At 34.7% G+C, this 19678-nt stretch overlaps 1 protein-coding gene across 6 annotated transcripts in view; it reads right to left on the bottom strand.

Moving 5' to 3' along the window:
• Positions 1–19678, bottom strand: part of gpp (DOT1 like histone lysine methyltransferase grappa) — a 107987-nt gene that overhangs the window by 40644 nt on the left and 47665 nt on the right. For 2 of the 6 annotated variants that reach the window (XM_070107091.1, XM_036373541.2), the window contains one exon: positions 16406–16551. The exons of the other annotated variants lie outside the window; for them this stretch is intronic. In XM_070107091.1, coding sequence (XP_069963192.1) covers positions 16406–16433 — 28 coding nt within the window. In that variant the 5' untranslated portion in view covers positions 16434–16551. The remainder of the gene's footprint in view (positions 1–16405; positions 16552–19678) is intronic. 6 annotated transcript variants of the gene reach the window in all.

The following is a 19678-nucleotide window of genomic DNA, read 5'->3' as shown; positions in this document are numbered from 1 at the left end:
GTTCCAACCAGTACAGTCGGTGTCGCCTAAGAGTAGCGGCTGGCATAACACTTGTCATTAGGGCACCTCCATCGACGACACCCTAAATTTCCCACCCTAACTTTCGCTGCCAAAAGCTGCTGCTTCAGCCAGCGTCGTTGCTGTCAGCCAACATCATTCTCAACTAATAATGGAAACATGCGTTGAGAGCTCCTTTCGCCTTACGCTTCGCACCGCTCGCTCAATGGGTCGGCTCGGCAACTTTTTTGTTATGCCGTTATTACTTTTGGCTATCGCTCAGGCGTAGTTAGCGAATAAAACAACAAGAACGAGTAGTGGGTGGGCTAAGACCGGGTCGACAGTCTTGTATATTTTGAACTACATAAACCTGCATGTCGAGCGGAAAAGTTGTGAATGGTGAGAGAGGAGAAAACAACAAACATTTAGATTCATATATACGAGCGTGGGTGTGTGTGTGAGATTGCAGTTTGAAACTTTTATGCGCGCCGACATGAATGCGTTTAATGACTTTAAAGTACATACTACATATTGTAAGTATGTACAATGCCTATATGTGTGTGTGCAACTCAATAGGTTAACGCACACAACATACAACTCACACACATTTGCGCAAAATTAATTCAAAGTATGTGTATGTCGTCTGTATACCTAAAGTTATGTGAAGATGAAAATAACTGCTTTAATGTCGGTATATACATATATCTATATATACAGTGTGTTTGTGTGTGAGCAGCAATAAATAAAGTTTTTGTTGCTAAATTTCGCATGAACTTTGCAAGTTTCGCCTCTGCTTCAACAGACACTTCTAGTCTGAAATTGCAGCATAAAACTTTATGTGCACCGTTAGTCCCGTCTCTCGCTTTCCTCTGCTCCTCTCTTCCGCCATTGCTATTTTCAGTATGCTGTTTTTATTTTCTTTCGAGTTTTTCCTTCAGCTGTCTTTTATGCTAATGTGAAATCGATTTAAGCTTCTTTCAGGCGCTTCTGCGTAATTTGTGTTTAAAGATCACAAATATATAGACATGCATATTATATACTATAGTTATGTGGGCCGTCTGCTTTGGACGTATTTCAATGGCTTTGGATTTGACTATTAAAATTTATTATCAAGCCTGTAAGGCTCGGGAAGGACATGGACTTTTCTCTAAAGTTGATGCTTACAATTTAAATTTCACCTAAATTTAATAAAAAAAAACAAGAAAAAACATTAACTTCGGTTGCACCAAAATTGTAATTCTCTTTACAAATACAAAAAATTTCATACAAGAACTTGATTTTGTTAGATCAGTTTGTTAGGCAGCTACAGTGATCCGATCTGAACAATTTCTTCAGAGACTGTACCTTTACCTTTAGGCAATAACCCATACCTAATTTCTGAAGATATTTTCTCAAATAAAAAAGTTTTTCATACAAGGAAATGATTTTGATCTTTAGTTATAATCATCGTGGCGAACTTACTACACACCCTGTTCATGGTTTAATGAGGCCCATTAAAGACAATATAATCAAAGGAGCATTCCTCTTCTTGCTTATAAGCAATGGGGTCTTTAGTTATGAGACCAAACGTTGAAGAGTGGCGAAAAGAACATAAAACTAGCATAAATGCAATAGACAGGCATAATTAATATCAAGCGATTATACCATTGTGCTCTCAAATTTCTGAAAAGAGAGTAGACAGCGAGTTTCAGCAAACCTCAGAAGTTAAGCACATATAGCTCATAACCAACATTTGTAGATACATATAAGCAACATTATGTATTATATTTAAAACAATACCTTGTGAAGTATGAATTTGTTACAAAGCCATGTATGTAAACTTGAATGTCTTTAAAACACTCTTCAACCCCCTTACTTTTACTTCGGTAGACACATTTTTAACGAGACTTATATATGACATAGGGAAAGACTGATATACGACATAGGGAAAGACTTTACACATAGCAATTCTCTACTTAAACCCTTACATAACCTTAAATTTGTCGCACACGTTTTTTTAATGCTGTTTCATAATAGTTGTACTGTCTATTAAGTGAGATACGCCCTACTTTAAAATTCTATCTCAGACATATGAGTTAGTAAACGGTTTTCATGAACGGAAAAATCGCTGACCGTTTTGTCGTATATTTGGGTTTTATCAAGAACTACCGAATTACACATTTGACAGTGTCGCTAAACTAGCAAATACCGAATTTGAGGAAATCGACAAGTTATCTAAGTTTATGTAACACATTTAAAGCAAAAATTATTGGGTAGTATTAGTAAATTAAAAAAAAAAAATCCTTTCCATATTTCTTAAAAAGATTTTGTCTTATGTTAATAATGAACTTCGACATATCTCACATCGAAAACACAATGCTATGCGAATTAACTGTTTACGCTTTCGAAATGGATTTTGAAAAATAATTTCCTCATGCAGCTCTAAAATAGTTAGTTCAAAAATAAAAAGGAGGCAAATACGCTGTACTTCAAAAGGAAATTTCTAATAATATGGCTACCGCTGTTTGTGACTACATTACTATGGACATTTACATTCATACATATGTATATATTCGTGTATGTATGTGTATGTTTTTCCACCTTTGCAACCACGCATGTGTGTGTGCGTTGTTTTCATTATGCTCAGCTGGGTTTACATGCCAGTATTTAGCTTGCTTTTGTGTGTATATATGTGTGTGTGCGTAGCTGACCTCAATTTTTGCACTTTGCTGCCTGTTCTACTTTTGCGTGTTTTTTTTTATGCATTTTTCTTGTTTCTTATTTGTCTATTTTGTTTTGCTTTACTTTTAGGCTTAGTGGAGACTTATTTGAGGGCAGTGTTTTTGTACAAAAACACATACACACGCCCATGTAATTTTATGTATGTATTTAAAGTATGTGCATTACATTCAATATCTCTATGTATGCAGTCTGTGTTATAAATATAAGCATTACTTCCATTCCTTACTTATTTGTTGGCAAATCTTTACAATATCTATTTATTTGTTTACTTATTTCCGTTGCTTTTCATTTGCCACACTCCGCATTACAAGCACGAAAAACTAAAAAAAAAAACACCTTGATATACGCGGGCAAATTGTTTGGGTTACACATTTTTAGCCAGTTTGACTATTTACCAATACCCTATGCAGAATCAATACCACACGAATATTTTATTATTACTCGGAAATATACTCAAAAACTGGATTTCATGGTGAAAAAATGAATAATTTTTCAGAAAATCGTGTAAATTAGAAAGGAGGTTTAGCGGCGAGTTAAGCCTCCAGGCCAAAAACCCCTGCCTTAGCAGCATGGCTCTCTTCCTCTACAATTAGCCTTTTTACATATAAAGAGTTTCATGGATCCACATTACAATTTATAAAATATCTGTACAATAAGCAATAAGATACAGACAAAATTGTACTCAGGGTGGAAGAGTGTTTCCACCTAGATAATAATATGATTTATGACCACCTAGTGTTAACTTTTGAGTTATCTCACTTGCTAATAGAGATTTTCTTTAATTAGTTGTCTTCGATTTATCAAACTTTGGAAAGCAGCGAATCGAATAAACAACTGGTATAAATCACAAACTTTGGTATAATAAAATAGATAGTTAAAATAGCGGTTATGCAACTTCAATGAGATCTCTATCTTTTACCTTTAATATTTATAGCAATAGTACAGAGTTCAAATACAACGAGAAGATAAGTGCCAAAGAACATAAATCTAACTTATAAACTTGCTTCATACGACTCATCCATCGATCTACAACTAAACTCATGTTAAATTCGAAAAACGGACGGAAATAATATTCGAAATCTATACGTTAGCATTAGAGAAGCATCATAAAATTTCTTATGGGTTTACTGAACTAATTTTCTTTTATCCCTAATATTTTGCAAAAGGAAGAGATCGTGGAAAATATAATACAGAACGAAACGAAAACAAAAATTGTCGCTTAGTCAACTTGTTACCAAAATTTTCTCCCACTGAACTTCCCAATCTCCAAAACTAAAACAATTGCTCTAGAGAACGCACTATAAGTCAACTAAAAACTTAAAATGATATTTACTAAAGAGTCAAACAACTGGTCGTTCGCAATCTATAACAAAGTGTATATGTTTATTGAAAGTACGGTTGATATTTTTATATTGACTCAAAATATAATAAGAAAACTGAAAATATTTTACAATTTTCTATATACATATATTGATGCAAATTATTAAAAACTATGGAATATATGTATAACAAGTAAGGAAGGGCTAAGTGTAACCGAATATTTCATACTCTTGCAACTTGAAAGGATCAAATCCGGGGATATTCCCTTAATTAATTAATTTTATAAATATATAACTCATACACTGCCCGACATATTGAACATTGTGTTTGTTAGAATAACGATAATTATTATATGTGGAAGATAGTTTTGATAAAAGTTTGAAAACCTTATATCTTTTAATTTCATTAATATAGCACGTATATTGACCGCTATTTGCGGTGTAAAGTTAGCCGGATGTGCGAAAAATTTTCTATTAAGAATTATTCATCTGATTCAACAGATTTTTGCCACACGTTCATATTGATATCAGATAAAGAATCTCTCTGAGTTTCTATAATATAATATATCCAACATATTGAGATATTTTCGATGAAAAGTTCGCAATAGGAATTAGGGTCTACAAATATTCGGTACCTGGGGACTGAAACAGTTTTGTTTTGATTAAGCTAATTTTTGGTCATTAGCTGGCACACTTCAAAGTCAGTATTCGTGCAACGTTGTATCCCGATACATTCATTGGTGCTCGAAATTGTAAGAATCAGATGGATTTTAAAATTGTATAATATGGTAAGTAAGCGCGGTTGTAAGCCTTATCCCTTTTTCACAATGCGGCATAAGAATGTCAGAATAATGCCACCTATCGAATTTGGTTAAAATCGGTCGAGCGGGTCCTGAGATATGACTTTCCACCTACATGTAGGCGGTGCCACGCCCATCGTCTAATTATGACCCAAGCTCCTATAAAATCCTCTCGTACCAACTCGGATGTAAAACTACATGTCTCTAGTGTATTTATTTATAGTTTTTAACACTTTTAGTAGTTTTTAACAGTATCGTTATTGGGGAGTGGGCGAGGTTATCATCCGATTTGATCAATTTTTACAGTGCCAGTAGTGGTGCTTCAGCAATTTATACTGAGTGAATTTGGTTATTATAGCCATATTGGTTTAGGTTTATATGTTTTCGATTAATGGCGTTTTGTGGGCGTGGCAGTTGTCGGATTACGCCCATCTACGAACTCGTCCTCACTTTTTGGCCAAGGAACACGTGTACCTGTATTGCGATATCTCAATTTTTTTAAGTTACAGCTTGCCGGACAGTCACTCGGAATTCAACTCGTCTTGTCATCCTAAGCATGTATGTATATATACCTCAAATTCTACTCAAATTCAGCTACGCTTTTATTTCAGAGGACGCAAAAGGATTGTGTCATCAAATGGTACCATATTTTTTGGGCTCCAGTTCACAATATATGGCATTGCATATCATATGGGTAGAATGGTAGTTTTAGACGAAGTTTTATTTCTTTATAAAATTAAATAATCAATAATATCAAACTCACCATTCACAAAAACTGTTATTTCAGTGAACAGCCAAAGCGCATGAATTTGCGTAAAAAGCATATAAATTAAGCAAATCTAATAAGGTTTTTGGTTTTTTCTTATCTCTATATTCCATTCTACAAAAACTATGTGCAAGCGATCAACTAACGAAAGGAAATATGAATGGAATATGAGAAAATCGTTATATACTTTCGCTTCTGCTGCACTGCTCTTTCAATGTACACAGCTGTATATAACCCTATATCTATCTCAATTAGTTTTACGTGATACAAACAACCGTTAAAGGAACATAACTATTATACTCTGTAGCCACGTGTTGCAAGAGCATACAAATTGTAGATGTCTGATGATACTCAACTGTCATACCTGATAGAAGTTTTTTTAAGTAAAAAAATAATTACCGTTGGCAACACTGTATGATAAAAAGCGAGATTCTTGTAAGATTGTGACAGAAGTAAATACATTTCTGTTGTAAGGATATAGGCAAATAAATGCTTAGTTTTTGCTTAAGTTATTTGTAGGGCTTTAAGGCGTTTTTAAGCTTCACAATATTGGGCAACCCTAGAGCAATCGCCATGTAAACAATTAAGTATGGAAAAATAATCCACACTTCAAGTGGATGACACAAATGTTGCAACAGTACTGCCACCATACATCTTATGCAAAAATAAACTAAAAGCACTAAACTAGAAAAAAAATAATGAAACTAAACGCGACACAATATGGAACGAGCAAGAGTAGTAGAAAGCACAGTATATGTGCTCATATGGAGACAAGGATGAGATGTGCTCTGCGCAGCTGGGATTTTCTTTTTTGACGATTTTCATTTCACATTGCAAATTCAACATATCATTTCACCGACTTTTAATACACATACACACACACATTCACACATCTGTACATGTATGGAAGCGTACTTTTTATTTGCATTGCTTGTTTCATTTTATGCACTGAGTTTCGTCCTTGTGCTAAAAAAGGCATAAAAGCCTCTTCGTATGAAATGTTGAAAAGTGCTTACTTGCCACAATAAAAGCAACAAGAGCCAGTGAAACAGAATGCAAGCAGAAGCAACATTTCAAAATAACTAGCGAAAAGTGGGTACCAATCTTGAAAGCTAAAAAATCGATAAAGCAATTAATGCGAGAGCAGCGCCAGCGTTAACGTTGGCGTTGACGTTAAAGCCAACATAGACAGCAACTCACAGCATTTCACCCAGAACATTATTACCCGTTAGTGGGCCACCCCAAAGCAGCATGCAGTAACGAACCTACCATAGCTCAGCGTTGGGTGGTGACATAAAAACGGATGAACACAGCAGCAACGACCCAGCCACCTCACACTTGTGGTGAACCCTTATCCAATCCATAGCATTGCCAGCATTTGGGGTTGAGTGAGGGCGGCTGCGGCGGCGGCGATGACGACCCAATATATACTCGTACAAGCTCACAATTTATTGCTCTGGAAATTATGTTGTCATGCAGCTGAGTACAGTTTTTACTCAAACAAGAGCTGCTGGTTGCGAGAGAGTGGTAGTGCTTGCATGGAACAGTAAAATTTAAGTTATCAATGAGTTGGCTTTAATTTTTGAATTGTGGAACTTCAAGCAAATTACGAATCTGCACAATTCTATAACCTTCTTCCTCATGAAACTGTTTTGATCAAATTTTTCGTAGAATCAGTATGGGGTTGTTGAGAAAGTGTTTACACTCTTGGCCTCATTAAGTTAAAAGAGAGTAAAGGCTGACTACACTGGAGTGCTGTTTGAGACGAATAAATTATCTGTCACAATATCACATACCTTCATTAGTGTTTTTGAGTTCCTTCAGACTACTCTAACTTTGATCTGAAATCAGCCATCATAGAACCGGAGAAAAATTACATATGCTAACTACCATATATATATTTTTTTCATTTTCTATCTTTGCAAATATAGAAGAATTAGATCAGCTTACGAAGCCTAAGGTAAGTCGCAAAGTCTTTGGCTATCGGTGAGCGGCTTTTGCAAGGAGTAACTTTTCACAAAAGCTCAACAAACCTCTCCAGTCCCGGTGGATGTATAAAATAATAATGAAAAGCGCGAACATATTTAAATCAAGTTTCATAAATAGTCTCCTGGAAGTTCTAAATATAAATAATAAAATAGATAAAACAATAATTTAAGAACTTAAAGATTTAAATTGGGAATTAAGTTAGATTTCATATTATCTAGTAATGAACTCTATAGGAGAACTTATTGGTAAGGTAGCAAGTTAAACAAGGAAATTTGGTAAAATGGGTTTACACACTATTGAGAAAACTTGTTCTAGGGCCAACTCATCCAAGCGATGGGACAACGCCAATTTGCAAAGTTAAAATCTGAACAAAGGATACCGATTGCAAAACAAAAAATAAATATAAGATACATTTTGTTAACCAAAGGGAACATTAAAACACACGCTTTTAGATACTTTATGTTCAGAGAAATTTTTTTATTGTTATTAAAACATCCGAAAATAAGCTTTGAATTATTAAGAGATCAGCAAAAGCTGCTTGTAAAAATTGAGGACAAATTACATAGCACGAAATGTCTTGGCAAATTTAAGTTCATGCTTAGGCTGTAAATATCACAATAGGCCTACTATAGGCCCAGGTGTGTCGTTAGACAGCCACTCTACCTACCTACCTAGGCTGTAAATACATTTATGATGAGTTTTTTGTCAAAAATTTAAATTTGAAAACGAACTACTATTTCTTTTACATTTCAAATCTCAGAAAACCAACTACAAACTAAAATTACAACAACGAAAATGCAGAATCAGCAACTATAAATCAAAGCAACCCAAATTCCTAACTCTTTTTCGAACAATTCAAAGCCATTAACGCCAATTCGGGAACAAATATGTAATAGAAAACAGAAGAAACCACAAAAAGTGAATTGAATAGAAGTTTTCGTGTGCAAATTTAAAGACATTAATCAGTTAAAATCAAAAATCTGCAGACAAGCTACTTAAAAATATTTCAGAGTGAATAAAAGAAACAAAAACAGAACCCAAAATTACATAAAAGATTCAGCAAATGGCTGGTAGCGTGAGTAGATACATACATACACATGTATGTATAAATAGTAAAATTTGAAGTTGCGTTGGAAAAGGAAAAATGAAAATGAAAACCGGAAAATCAGTAGTGCCCAACGTCACGTATATCTGAACCTAGAGCAATAGAATAGCAAAGAGACGCTGTAAACAAGTGAGAGGAAAAGAGCGCGGTAGCGAAAAGCAGAAGTTAAGGGCGAATGGACAACTTTAAATCAAAGCACTATTCTCGCAAGTATATATATATATATATATATATAGACATGTTGGTATGTTTATATGTAAAAAATCTTTCCAATACTTGTGTATTTATATGCGGAAAAAGAGCATAGAAAACTTTAAATTGTGAAAAAATCCTACGCAGCTGCCGAAGATACTAGGCACAGTGGAGCAGAAAGACATGGAATAAATTACATACTTTTTTCCGAACTCTTCAGAACAGAAATATCTATACTACTGTAGAGCCTTCTTTCAAATACTATTATCTTTGCTTCTTCATTTATCTTTGCAAATACTAATTTTAAAAAGTTAAATAGTGAACTTTAACCTGGACAGATTACAATGGATATATTTTATTCAGTGTCTCACATTTCAATAAAACTACATATTATGAATTTATTTGAAAAGTATGCTCCAAAACTCATGAATTCTAAAAATTAAAGTACAAATCCGTGGTTCTCGAAAGAGTTATATAAATTAAAAAATAGAAAAACTTGAACTTTTAAACTAAAAACAAAGCTCTGTCAACTATTATAAATCTTTAGAAGAGCATTGATCTACAAATATTGACTGTGAGAAGAACTGTTGGAGTACTACCACCATTAACGTATTCAATTTAAATTTAAATTAAAAAAGAAGCTACCGCGTAAAATCAAGAACGTTTCGCTTCTTAACTTCAAACATACAAAAACGAGAAAGGTTTAACGAATTATCATAAATCAGTTTCTAAATATCTATATAATATAATAGTAGCGAAAGGTGAGTTTCGTTAACTCCAGGTACCTTCTTAACGTGTAGTTGAGCCGCAACTTAACCTGCAAAGCTGCAGCGGAACTTCAAAACATTTAAACATTTTGAGTTTTTTCATGTGTGTCAGGCTTTTTGTATGGTATATAACGGCCAATCGGTATTCTGACACTCTCCAAATAGTGGGTCCCAAAAACCAAACTCTTTCGAAGTATCATCGATTTTATTGATCTTCGCTAGTCCAAACTCAGGTCCAACTAGGTCCATCGCTTCCTAAGCGGTTAAAGTTCGCGCCTCTAAACTCTGAAAGCTGAATGTAATAAGGCTTGGAAACTGATCTAAACTTCTTTTCTTCGAAGTATGTAGGAAGACGGCTTTAATAAAAAAATTTTTTAGGAAAGATTGCCGAACAATTATTATATTATTTTTTTCAACGGGCCGAATACATTTGCTACCCACTGTACACTATTGAGCAGCTATTATTTCTAAAACAGCAATGGCTGCAATAATGTATGCATGTACACAAATACATACATATGTACATATATAAAAAAGCAAAACAATGCTCGGTAATCTTGCAGTCAACAAAATTGCATGCTTGGAAAAAGAAGTGCAGACAGCTCGGCAAGCAAGTCAAGTCAGTCGAATAGATCGACATACTACGGCTTATAGACAAGAGTATTACAACAACAGAACAGCGAACAAATATCTACGCTAGTGTTGCACGATTATGGCGGCAGCGATAGCGACAGCCGACTGTCGCAGGTGGGGTGGTGCAGTGAGAGGCAGACGAAAAGCATAGACACAGAAAGATACATTAATACAAACATACACACAGACGCACGCTTGTGTTTGAGAATTCCACTCGCCACCGTTATAGCGCGCTTTTATGGTACAATACAGACACACCCACCGTAACGAGACGCGTGCGGCAAGTCAACGAAAAAAATTAAAAAGATTACAGAAAAAACAAACGTGCAACATTTGGTTGCATGCCGCGAAATGTGGCAACAACGTCCGAAAGCTAAAGCAATGTTGCCATATCGCCAGTTGCTAGCATACATACAAACGTATCTATATAATATATATATATTTATATATCTATTTATATGTGTATAGAAACGTACGAAGAAATAGTCGATAACCAACTAAAACAACAATAGCGCGGCTAATACCAACACAATAAATTGCTATTTGGAGAAGCAATTGGAATTTGTGGGCGTTATGTGGCAGCAGTAGCAAAGAGCGAAGCACGAAGATAAACGCAGTGCAATGAATAAAATAGAAATCTTCTTCCTGGTATGCAGGTATGTCGGGCGAAGGACAGACATACTGTTCTAGGAAAATGGAGAGCAAGAAAAACAAACACACACAAATGTACTTGTGTAATCGCGCTGAATGGCAACAACAATGAATGGCAAGCAGCTCCAGCGTTTATTCCTGGATAAAGCGCAAATCTGACTGCGACAGGGGAATGACGGCCGACCGACTGACTGGCTGACTGTCTGGCGCTCAGGCAGACTCAAGTAGTTAAGTGCTTTGGCTGAAAGTGTGGAAAACTTTTGTGAAGGCATGGAGTCGGTAATTTACTATATGGCAGAAACAAAAGAACAATACGAGCAATGCCGAAGGTAACCAAGTAAATAACAATGAAAGGAGATCCAGTAATAGGATATGAACGCATATACATCCACACGCACACATATGTATGTATGTATGTATGTATGTATTTGGATATGTGTACATGGAAGCGGTGCTGCAGGAAGAACCGGTGTAATGGTTTCAAAAACCGAACTCATTCCAAGCTTACGGCTAAAGTGTATAGGTCGGTGTCTGTGACTGAAGGTAAATAAATAAAGTAGGAAGAATATTATGTACCATTGCCAGATATTCACACATAAATGTGCAGCGAAAAGGAATATACGGGAGTTGAGTGGAAAACTTCTCTATTCGGGCTATGGAATGCTGCAGGCGACTTGGAGCTGCCACGAACATACATAACATAGCAGGGCAAGAAATTCCTTAAGGCGTCCTAGAAGCGCAATTTTCAACATTAACGGAACAATGAAGGAGTGAAGAAGTTTGGATGTAGCTGGAGCTACAAACGTCGAAAATTTATTACCGAAAAAAGGAAAAATAGAGAATATTTCTAGACTGCACGGTTTGCACTCGCTAATACAAAACTAAAAACCGTAAAATATAGAGCAGGCAGGCAGGTAGGTTAGGGTAGCACTAGTGGCGATATAGCAGACATAAGAATTTGTTGCAGTCCGTCAGTCAGCCAGTTGGCATCTTACGGCCAAGCTCACTCAGCCATTCACTTTTATGATAGAGATTGCAAGAAATCGTCTGGAAATGAGAAATTGAAAAATGGCGAAATTACATTAGCGGCATACATTATTTACAAATGTTTATGGTGGAGATAAAAGAAAAGCTAATAACAATAACAATTTAATGAAAAACGCATGTTATGATTAGTTTGTACCATAAAAAAGGTTAAGACGTAGATAAATGTGCAGTTCAAAGTACTGTGGAAGATGAAGCGGAAGTAGTGACAGCAGATTACTACAAAAGTGAAAGCACTTAAAATGCACGAAAACTTTAAAAACGTAGGCAAAGCTTTTTAACAAAGTTTAAATGTCCGAACTTTTAAGAGACCGTTGCTTTGACGAAACTGATAGGCAAGGAAAGAAAGAATGTATTTAGAACAGTGGTTCGCTCAGACGAAGTCCAATCTAGCTTTGGAATTTTGAAAGACAAGTGAGGTTAGGTTGATTGCGAACTTAAAACTAGTTGGATTTCATGACAAGCCAACTTGACTGCATTACATATGTACAAAATAACACCCTCGGAGGATTGTAATTGATTGTCGAAGAGACAGAAACTTTGTGTTTTTGATACTCGTTGGAAACCTACATAGATCGAACTTATGCGAACCTTTGCCCACTAGGTCACAGTGGGCGCAATAAGAAAACATATTTCATTCAAGAAAGTAATATTCAAATTAGCTTGAAGAAAAGAAATGCTAATAATCAACTTAAAGAGAGAGTATTTTTTGGTACAATAACAATAGTAAGGGCAAAAACATGTTATATCATCGTTTTAAATTAGATAAACAGTATTTAAACGCGTTCCGCTAATATATAACGGTAATTTCAGAAATCTACATACTACGGAAAATTGGTCGCTGTAACGACGATATCGCATAATGTACTCTTTCTTTCCTGCTATTACCATTACCGCTGATAGTGAGATTTGCAGAGAAAACGATTAATGACAACAAAAGCTGTCGCAAAGCAACTGCTCACGCCGCGCACATATGGCTAATGAGGTTTTAAGATGCGGAACAGTTAAAATTATTTAAAAAAAAAAAAAAAGAACTCCAAAAAAAGGAAGTTAGTGTTTGAAATTCGAAACAAGGGTGCTTAGCGGCATCCAGCAAAGCAAGAAACGCGTGTTGGAAACGTGCCATTACCCGATTGAGTGGACCTTAACAGGGTTTCAAAAGTAGCAAACGCAAGCGAACACCCAAAGCATTGTTCTATCTTAAATTATATTCACTTGTGTAATGTAATGAACTTGGGGTCCAAGCCAAAAAACGCACTGGCAAAATACACAAGGACATTCAGGATTTCTCTATGTGACATACATACACACATATTATATGTATATGTGTGTTTGTATGCAAGATATGAAGTGCTGGCTGCTGGAGGGGCTGGCACTGCTGTATGGCATTTATTGATTTATCCTTTGTGGTGCACGTGTATTTTTTTGTCGTTGTTGTTGTTGTTGTTATGTGTTCTTCATATACGTACTTATTACCAAACAAATATATGGGCTTCCTCTTCATTTTTCTTTTATTCCATTTCATTGTGAGCGCCTGGCGAAAACGCCCTTCATTACAGCGAGTTGCTGCATTGTTAAAGGATTATGGTGCGGACACACACACACGCAGACACTCATACATATGTCATAGAATGGTATCCTTTTTTGCATGTACCAGAGCGTTATTCAATAAAGCGAAAAACAACCCTCACGCCATTGCACACTTTTTTCCATACGATTAATCCACATCCTTTTTATGGACACCAACAACAACAACACTAACACAACTCGTAGTATTTATTGTTGTTTATTGTCCTTGTTTGATTGGCATCCCAACGGGTCGCATGGTTATTCAATTGAGGGTTAGGGTTAAGGTTTCAATGGCGTAGCAGCAGGTTGTTGGGTTGCTTGCACGATTGCACGTTTCCCGAGCAAACAGAACGTGAAACCAAAAAACAAATATATTACAGAAAAAAAAAACAATAAATTAAAGAATTAAAAAAATATTGAGAATAAAGCAGAAATGTGTTGCGCACGTCGCTTCATTTGAAATAAAAGGACTCGCTTAAGGCATTGTGTCAAGCATGGCGATAATGAAGAGTTTGCTTACAAATTTAAGAGTGCAAATTGTTAAATTTAATAAACGCTGATTCTAGAGATTAGTACAAGTGTGGGTTTAGTAGAGCGTTTAGAAGAAATTTTTTTCATTAACCATATGATTCGCGAGCTTGCGAGAAATCTATAGTACGTGATATTTGTGTGTATCATTAAAAAAAATACACGGAGTTTATTATATAAGTTCGCCTAGAACATCATTTTGTTTTAATACTGTAGAATATGTAATCCTATTTTGCAAAAAAAATCTATAAGCTTGACTAAAAAATTGAGTTCAAAACTAGAGTTCATTAGTCATAATAGTGTTTAGCATTAAAAACTCCTCAACACGTTGTTTAGTATAGCCCTTAGCCATCTTTAAACACTACTTTGTTTGCGTGTTAATGGGCCTATTTTACAACAATACTGTCGTAGGTTTAAAAAAAAAACAAAAAAGCCACAAACATATATAGTGCTTTACCTTAATCAATGTTCACTAAAATTATTTATTATATAAAAATTGTTCCTTAACTCACTTTCAATCTAATTTTGATATGTTTAATTATGGATATGTAGATGGGGAAAATATGGCCTAAATTTTGACCATTTGACAATACACTTTCACCGTTTTGTATATACAATGGATGTGACAGTTTCTTAAACACAATTTCTCATATATCAAGACAAGATCAGAATATAGCCAATCATCTTTTTTATTTCAAGGTTATGGGAGCTCTTTATTTATATATATATATTATATATTAAGTGTGTTACCAACCCTTTTCTACAAAAGGTAATTTAATCTAAAATAATTACTAATAAGAACTTCAACACATGTGAGGTTCTGCCATTAAGCATATTTGGCTTTTCAAAAGTATTTTTTCAGAGCATGCCTAATGATAGATTAGAAGCTAAGGGGGAGTAGGATTGATTCGTGTAAAAACCGGCATGTTTTAGTCAAGATTTAGCGACGACACAGTTAACATCTTTTTATTGAAACCAATGGTGCATAAAGTATGACATTTGAAGAATGTTAGGTTTACGAAGAAATGTTAAGAAATACGGCAATTGCAGCAATTATTTGAACGTCCCTCGGAAAAAATAAATGTTGGGCTGCCATTCATAACTTCGTGCTGGATCATATGAAATCGAAAATTCAAGGTTCATTGAAGGAAAAACACCGATTTTTTTTTTCAAAAAAGTCGGCTAATGTTTTCCTTGAACCATTTAAACGTTTTAAAATCAAGACAAATTAACACCTTATTTTTCAACAAGAAAATGATTTTTATTTAAAATAAATTTCTCAAAATCGGATGCTAATAAGATTCCAATAGTTACAGCTTAAAACTACACTATGTTCCTATTATAATATTATAACCTCAAAAGAAAAACAAAACGTTTTGACTTCAATAGATATTTATTATTATTACTAAAAATGTACAACTTTTGACTTGTAATTGCACAAAAAAGGCTAACAAATATTTTTTATAAATAATTAAAGTTATTAATAGAGGGAAATATGCCCCAATTGTATAATAATTATTGTTGTTTGGAGTTTTTCGACTTCTTTAACTCAAAAATGACTTTCGTAATTTAAAAAACCAATTAGTGTAATTAAAATTTACAAATAAAAATACATTTTCTATGCAGCTGAATGACCAAAATCAAAATAAATTAAATTGTGCGAGGTAACTAACCGGAGACACCATGTTTGTTAAATTGGTTAGAGAGTGAGAGCGGCACAAAATAAAACAAGCAGGGGCATAACAAAATTTACAACAAAAAAATTTGCGTGTAAAAAAGCGCAACAAATTAACATTAAAGGTCAGTGAACACCACCGCACAGACAACCAGTTTCTGGCAGGCATATAAACATACATACACATTTACATATGCATGTGCCGACACACGAGCATCATCATCATCATAAAAAACTCAGTCAACATACACACGTGTAAATTGAAGAGAAACAAACAAAAAAAAAATAATCAAGATAAAAATAATATTAAAGCTCACAAGCTCTGAACGAGTTTTATTTAAGGCATTAATAAAAAAGGTATATATATTTGTATGGATATGTATGTACACATATGTATGCATATACATAAGTACATATATATTGAGCTTATGTGATGCTGATACACACGCTTTAAAGAGCGTCTACAAATCTGACTGTAGAGAAGAAACGAAGGAATGTATGAGGAAAACAAAACAAAAAGCAGAATTAAAAAGAAAAAATCAAATTGTATCTAGATAAAGAAAAACCGAAAAATTCACGCTGGTTTTATAGACAATTATAAATTGTTATTGTATAAGCACATTCAGTATGTTGTGCATGTGGTACATACCTAAAAATACATTTGAAAACTGCAGCATGATCAATTAAGCGTATTTTCGCAAGCGAGTAAACCGCAACGGTACAACATGACGAATAGTGAAAGACGCGAGCAGGACAGACGACTAACGCACGAGAGACAAACAATACACGAAACACCTGAAAAGAGAGCGGAAAAATTAGATTTGTAGTCATATTATTCACATATTTATTTATGTTTGTTAATTTGTGAATAACAATATTTTCAAGTATTTTAAATGTTAATAAATGCTGTGATTGTTTTAAAAAAAAATGTACAATATAATATATTGATCAATATTTTTAGATTACACAATAGCAACACATACTATTCTAATTGGTAAGATTAGGTTTTAAGCCAAATTTCCTTTAAATTCGTACGTTAACCGGACTTTTTCAACAATTATAGACAAATTTGTCATTAAATCTACTCAGTCTGTAGTGAGCGTTGTCACATATTTCTGAATAAAAACTTCTTCTCAGATCCTATCATTTACTAAAATACCATTGTTGGGTTGATAAGCTATAATTGACTCCTGATAATACAAAATTGCTGTTATATGAGAGTGTGACGTGAATATTATCCTATCAGTTGTCGGAACAAATGACGCTTTTACGTCAGTTAGCAAATAATAATTTGTATTTAGAAGGAATACCAGTATTATAAACTAGATTTAGGCTTAATCGGTTTGGTATAAATGTAATAACCAAGCTGGCGAAAACAAATTGAATGTAGAACCTCTATAACACTCAGAATTCGAAGCATCTAAAACAACTTTGCCTTTCAAGCCGAAATTTAAGGATTAACACTTAGAGGGTGCCAAGTGGTCTTCCAGTAGATATATTAACCGCGATCAGCGGTCCGTTGCGTCAAAACAAATTCTCATTGCGTACGATTATGTAACGAGGCAATCAGTAAGGTTTTAGTCGGAAACCTTGGATAATTTGGATATAGAAGGAAACGAAAATGCGGTGGAATTGACAATGTCAGGAACACAATCCCCATAAACTACCCAATACCGCCCTCTTCTGCGGCGGCTTGAAGCAATAGATGAGGAACAACGAAGTTTTCGAACATCACCAATACAGGCCGTACCACACTGTGGGATAGTATTTCTACTGTTAAAAAAAGATTTTCTATAAATTCGAAATATACTCTGGAACTCGATCTTTCTCGGCGAAAATCTTTAAACAGTTTAGTGGCTAAAATACCCTTGACAAATAAAATAGTTTTCCATACGAGAACTTGATTTAGAGCTTGTATGAAGCTATATGATATAGTATTCGATCTGAACAATTTGTACAGAGTTTATGGTGTTCTTCGAAAATATTCGGTGCCAAATTTTATGAAGCTATCATGTCTAATAAAAAAATTCTTCATACAAGGAGTTAACTTGGTTCTGTCAGTTAGTATGTCAGCTATATGTCATAGCAGTCTGATATAGGCGGTTGCGACAAATGAGCATATATATTTTATAGGGTCTCCGATATATCTTCCTGGGTGTCACAAACTTCGTGGCAAACTGATTAGGGTATAATTACAATGGTAAATGAATCACCAAGATCACTGAAACATTCATAAATTTCTGAGGATATTTTCAATAGCAAGTAGAAATGGCTTCAATAAACGTCTCTAACTGTATTTTTGGCCGAAAAAGTGAACATTCACTACTGTTATTCACCTTGCGATTTGAAGCAAAAATAAACTGCACTAAAATTCCTTTGCATGGCAAGTGGTGGATAGGACGAACAGAGACCTGTCATAAACACAAATACATCTATATGTATAACGACACACAACAGCAATAGAAACTATGCAAAACGAAGTTCATAATGGTCCACAGTGGTGGTCAAACATGCTAAACTGCCTTTGGTAGAATACAAGACACAAAAATGCTAAAGAGAGAATTAGAAAAAAAATATGCTGACGAAAAATAAAAACTTGTTTCTACGAATTTTTCAACACAAATCAAAAACAAGTGTGCAATTTCAGAGAGTAGCAAGCGGCTAAATTGACTAAGCAACGTTGTGACAAACGAGTCCAAGCGGCTTTTGAGAAGAAGCTTAGGAGCAAAACAAAATAAAAAATCACGAAATAATGCATACAATCAATGTGTGCAACGATGAAAATTTTATAACTGGAAGTTGGATATTTTATGCTGCAACATAGTCGACAAAGTCTAAGCAAGCCACCGCCAGCAGCTAAAGATGCGCGTACAATATTGTTGCTTGAGAAACCTGTTTGCTGTCGTCTCTGTTGTAGCGCAGCCATGCGAATCGTAGACAACCGAATCATAGGACAATGTAAAGTCACAGTAAACGCCATTAGATGCTGTAAGTAACGCATAAGCCAACTGTGGATATATTTTGTGAGCAGACTTTTAGTTCAGGTTTTAAGAACCGCGAAAAAAAATATAAAAGTAAGGAAGGGCTAAGTAAAAGTAAGCTAAGGGTGTAACCGAACATTTTATACTCTTGCAACTTGCAATGAGCAAAGCAAGGGAAATACCTTCAGGTGTTGGCAAAACTCCATATTAAAAAATATTGCCAAAGAATTCAACATTCATTATTCTATCAAATCGTGAATAAATTAAGATCATAGACTCAATTAGTTTTAAAATTAGATTTTACTTCCCTTTAGCCAAATTATAATACGTTCACTCAATTAAATTAAGATACTTTTATATTGGCCGATATATGGGGTATAAAGTCTGCCGGAAGTTCGAAAATTTTTCTATTAGGTATATGGGGACCAAGGAAATTATTGATCAAATTTGATACACAGGCATACTGTTAAAAGAAAAGAAGTGTCTTCGAATTTCTATAATATATCTCACATATTGAGCGATATTTACGATAAAACGTTCGTAAAAGGGACTTGGGTCCACATATTCGGTACATATGACTTTGAATAGTTTGGGTTTGAATTGGACAAGTTTTGGTCATACTTCATCGTTCATCATTCGTGCAAAGTTTTAACCCGTTTTATGCATTGGTGTTTGATTTTTATACTAGAAAGTGAAATAATCAGATGGGAATCAAAATTGTGTTATATGGGAAGTAGGTGTGGTTGTAGTCCGATTTCGCCCGATATCAGAATAATGTTATCTACTAAATTTGGTTGAAATCGATCGAGTAAGTCCCGAGATATGGGTTTTCACATAAATGTTGGCGGTGCTTCGCTCAACGTCCAATTTGGCATCAGCTCTATGTACCATCTCGGATGTAAGATTTTATGCCTCTGACGCATTTATTTATGGATTTTTCT

Source organism: Bactrocera oleae, chromosome 2 (assembly GCF_042242935.1).
Source record: "Bactrocera oleae isolate idBacOlea1 chromosome 2, idBacOlea1, whole genome shotgun sequence".
NCBI classification, from domain to species: Eukaryota; Metazoa; Arthropoda; class Insecta; order Diptera; family Tephritidae; genus Bactrocera; species Bactrocera oleae.
This window is presented reverse-complemented; position numbering and strand designations above follow the sequence as displayed.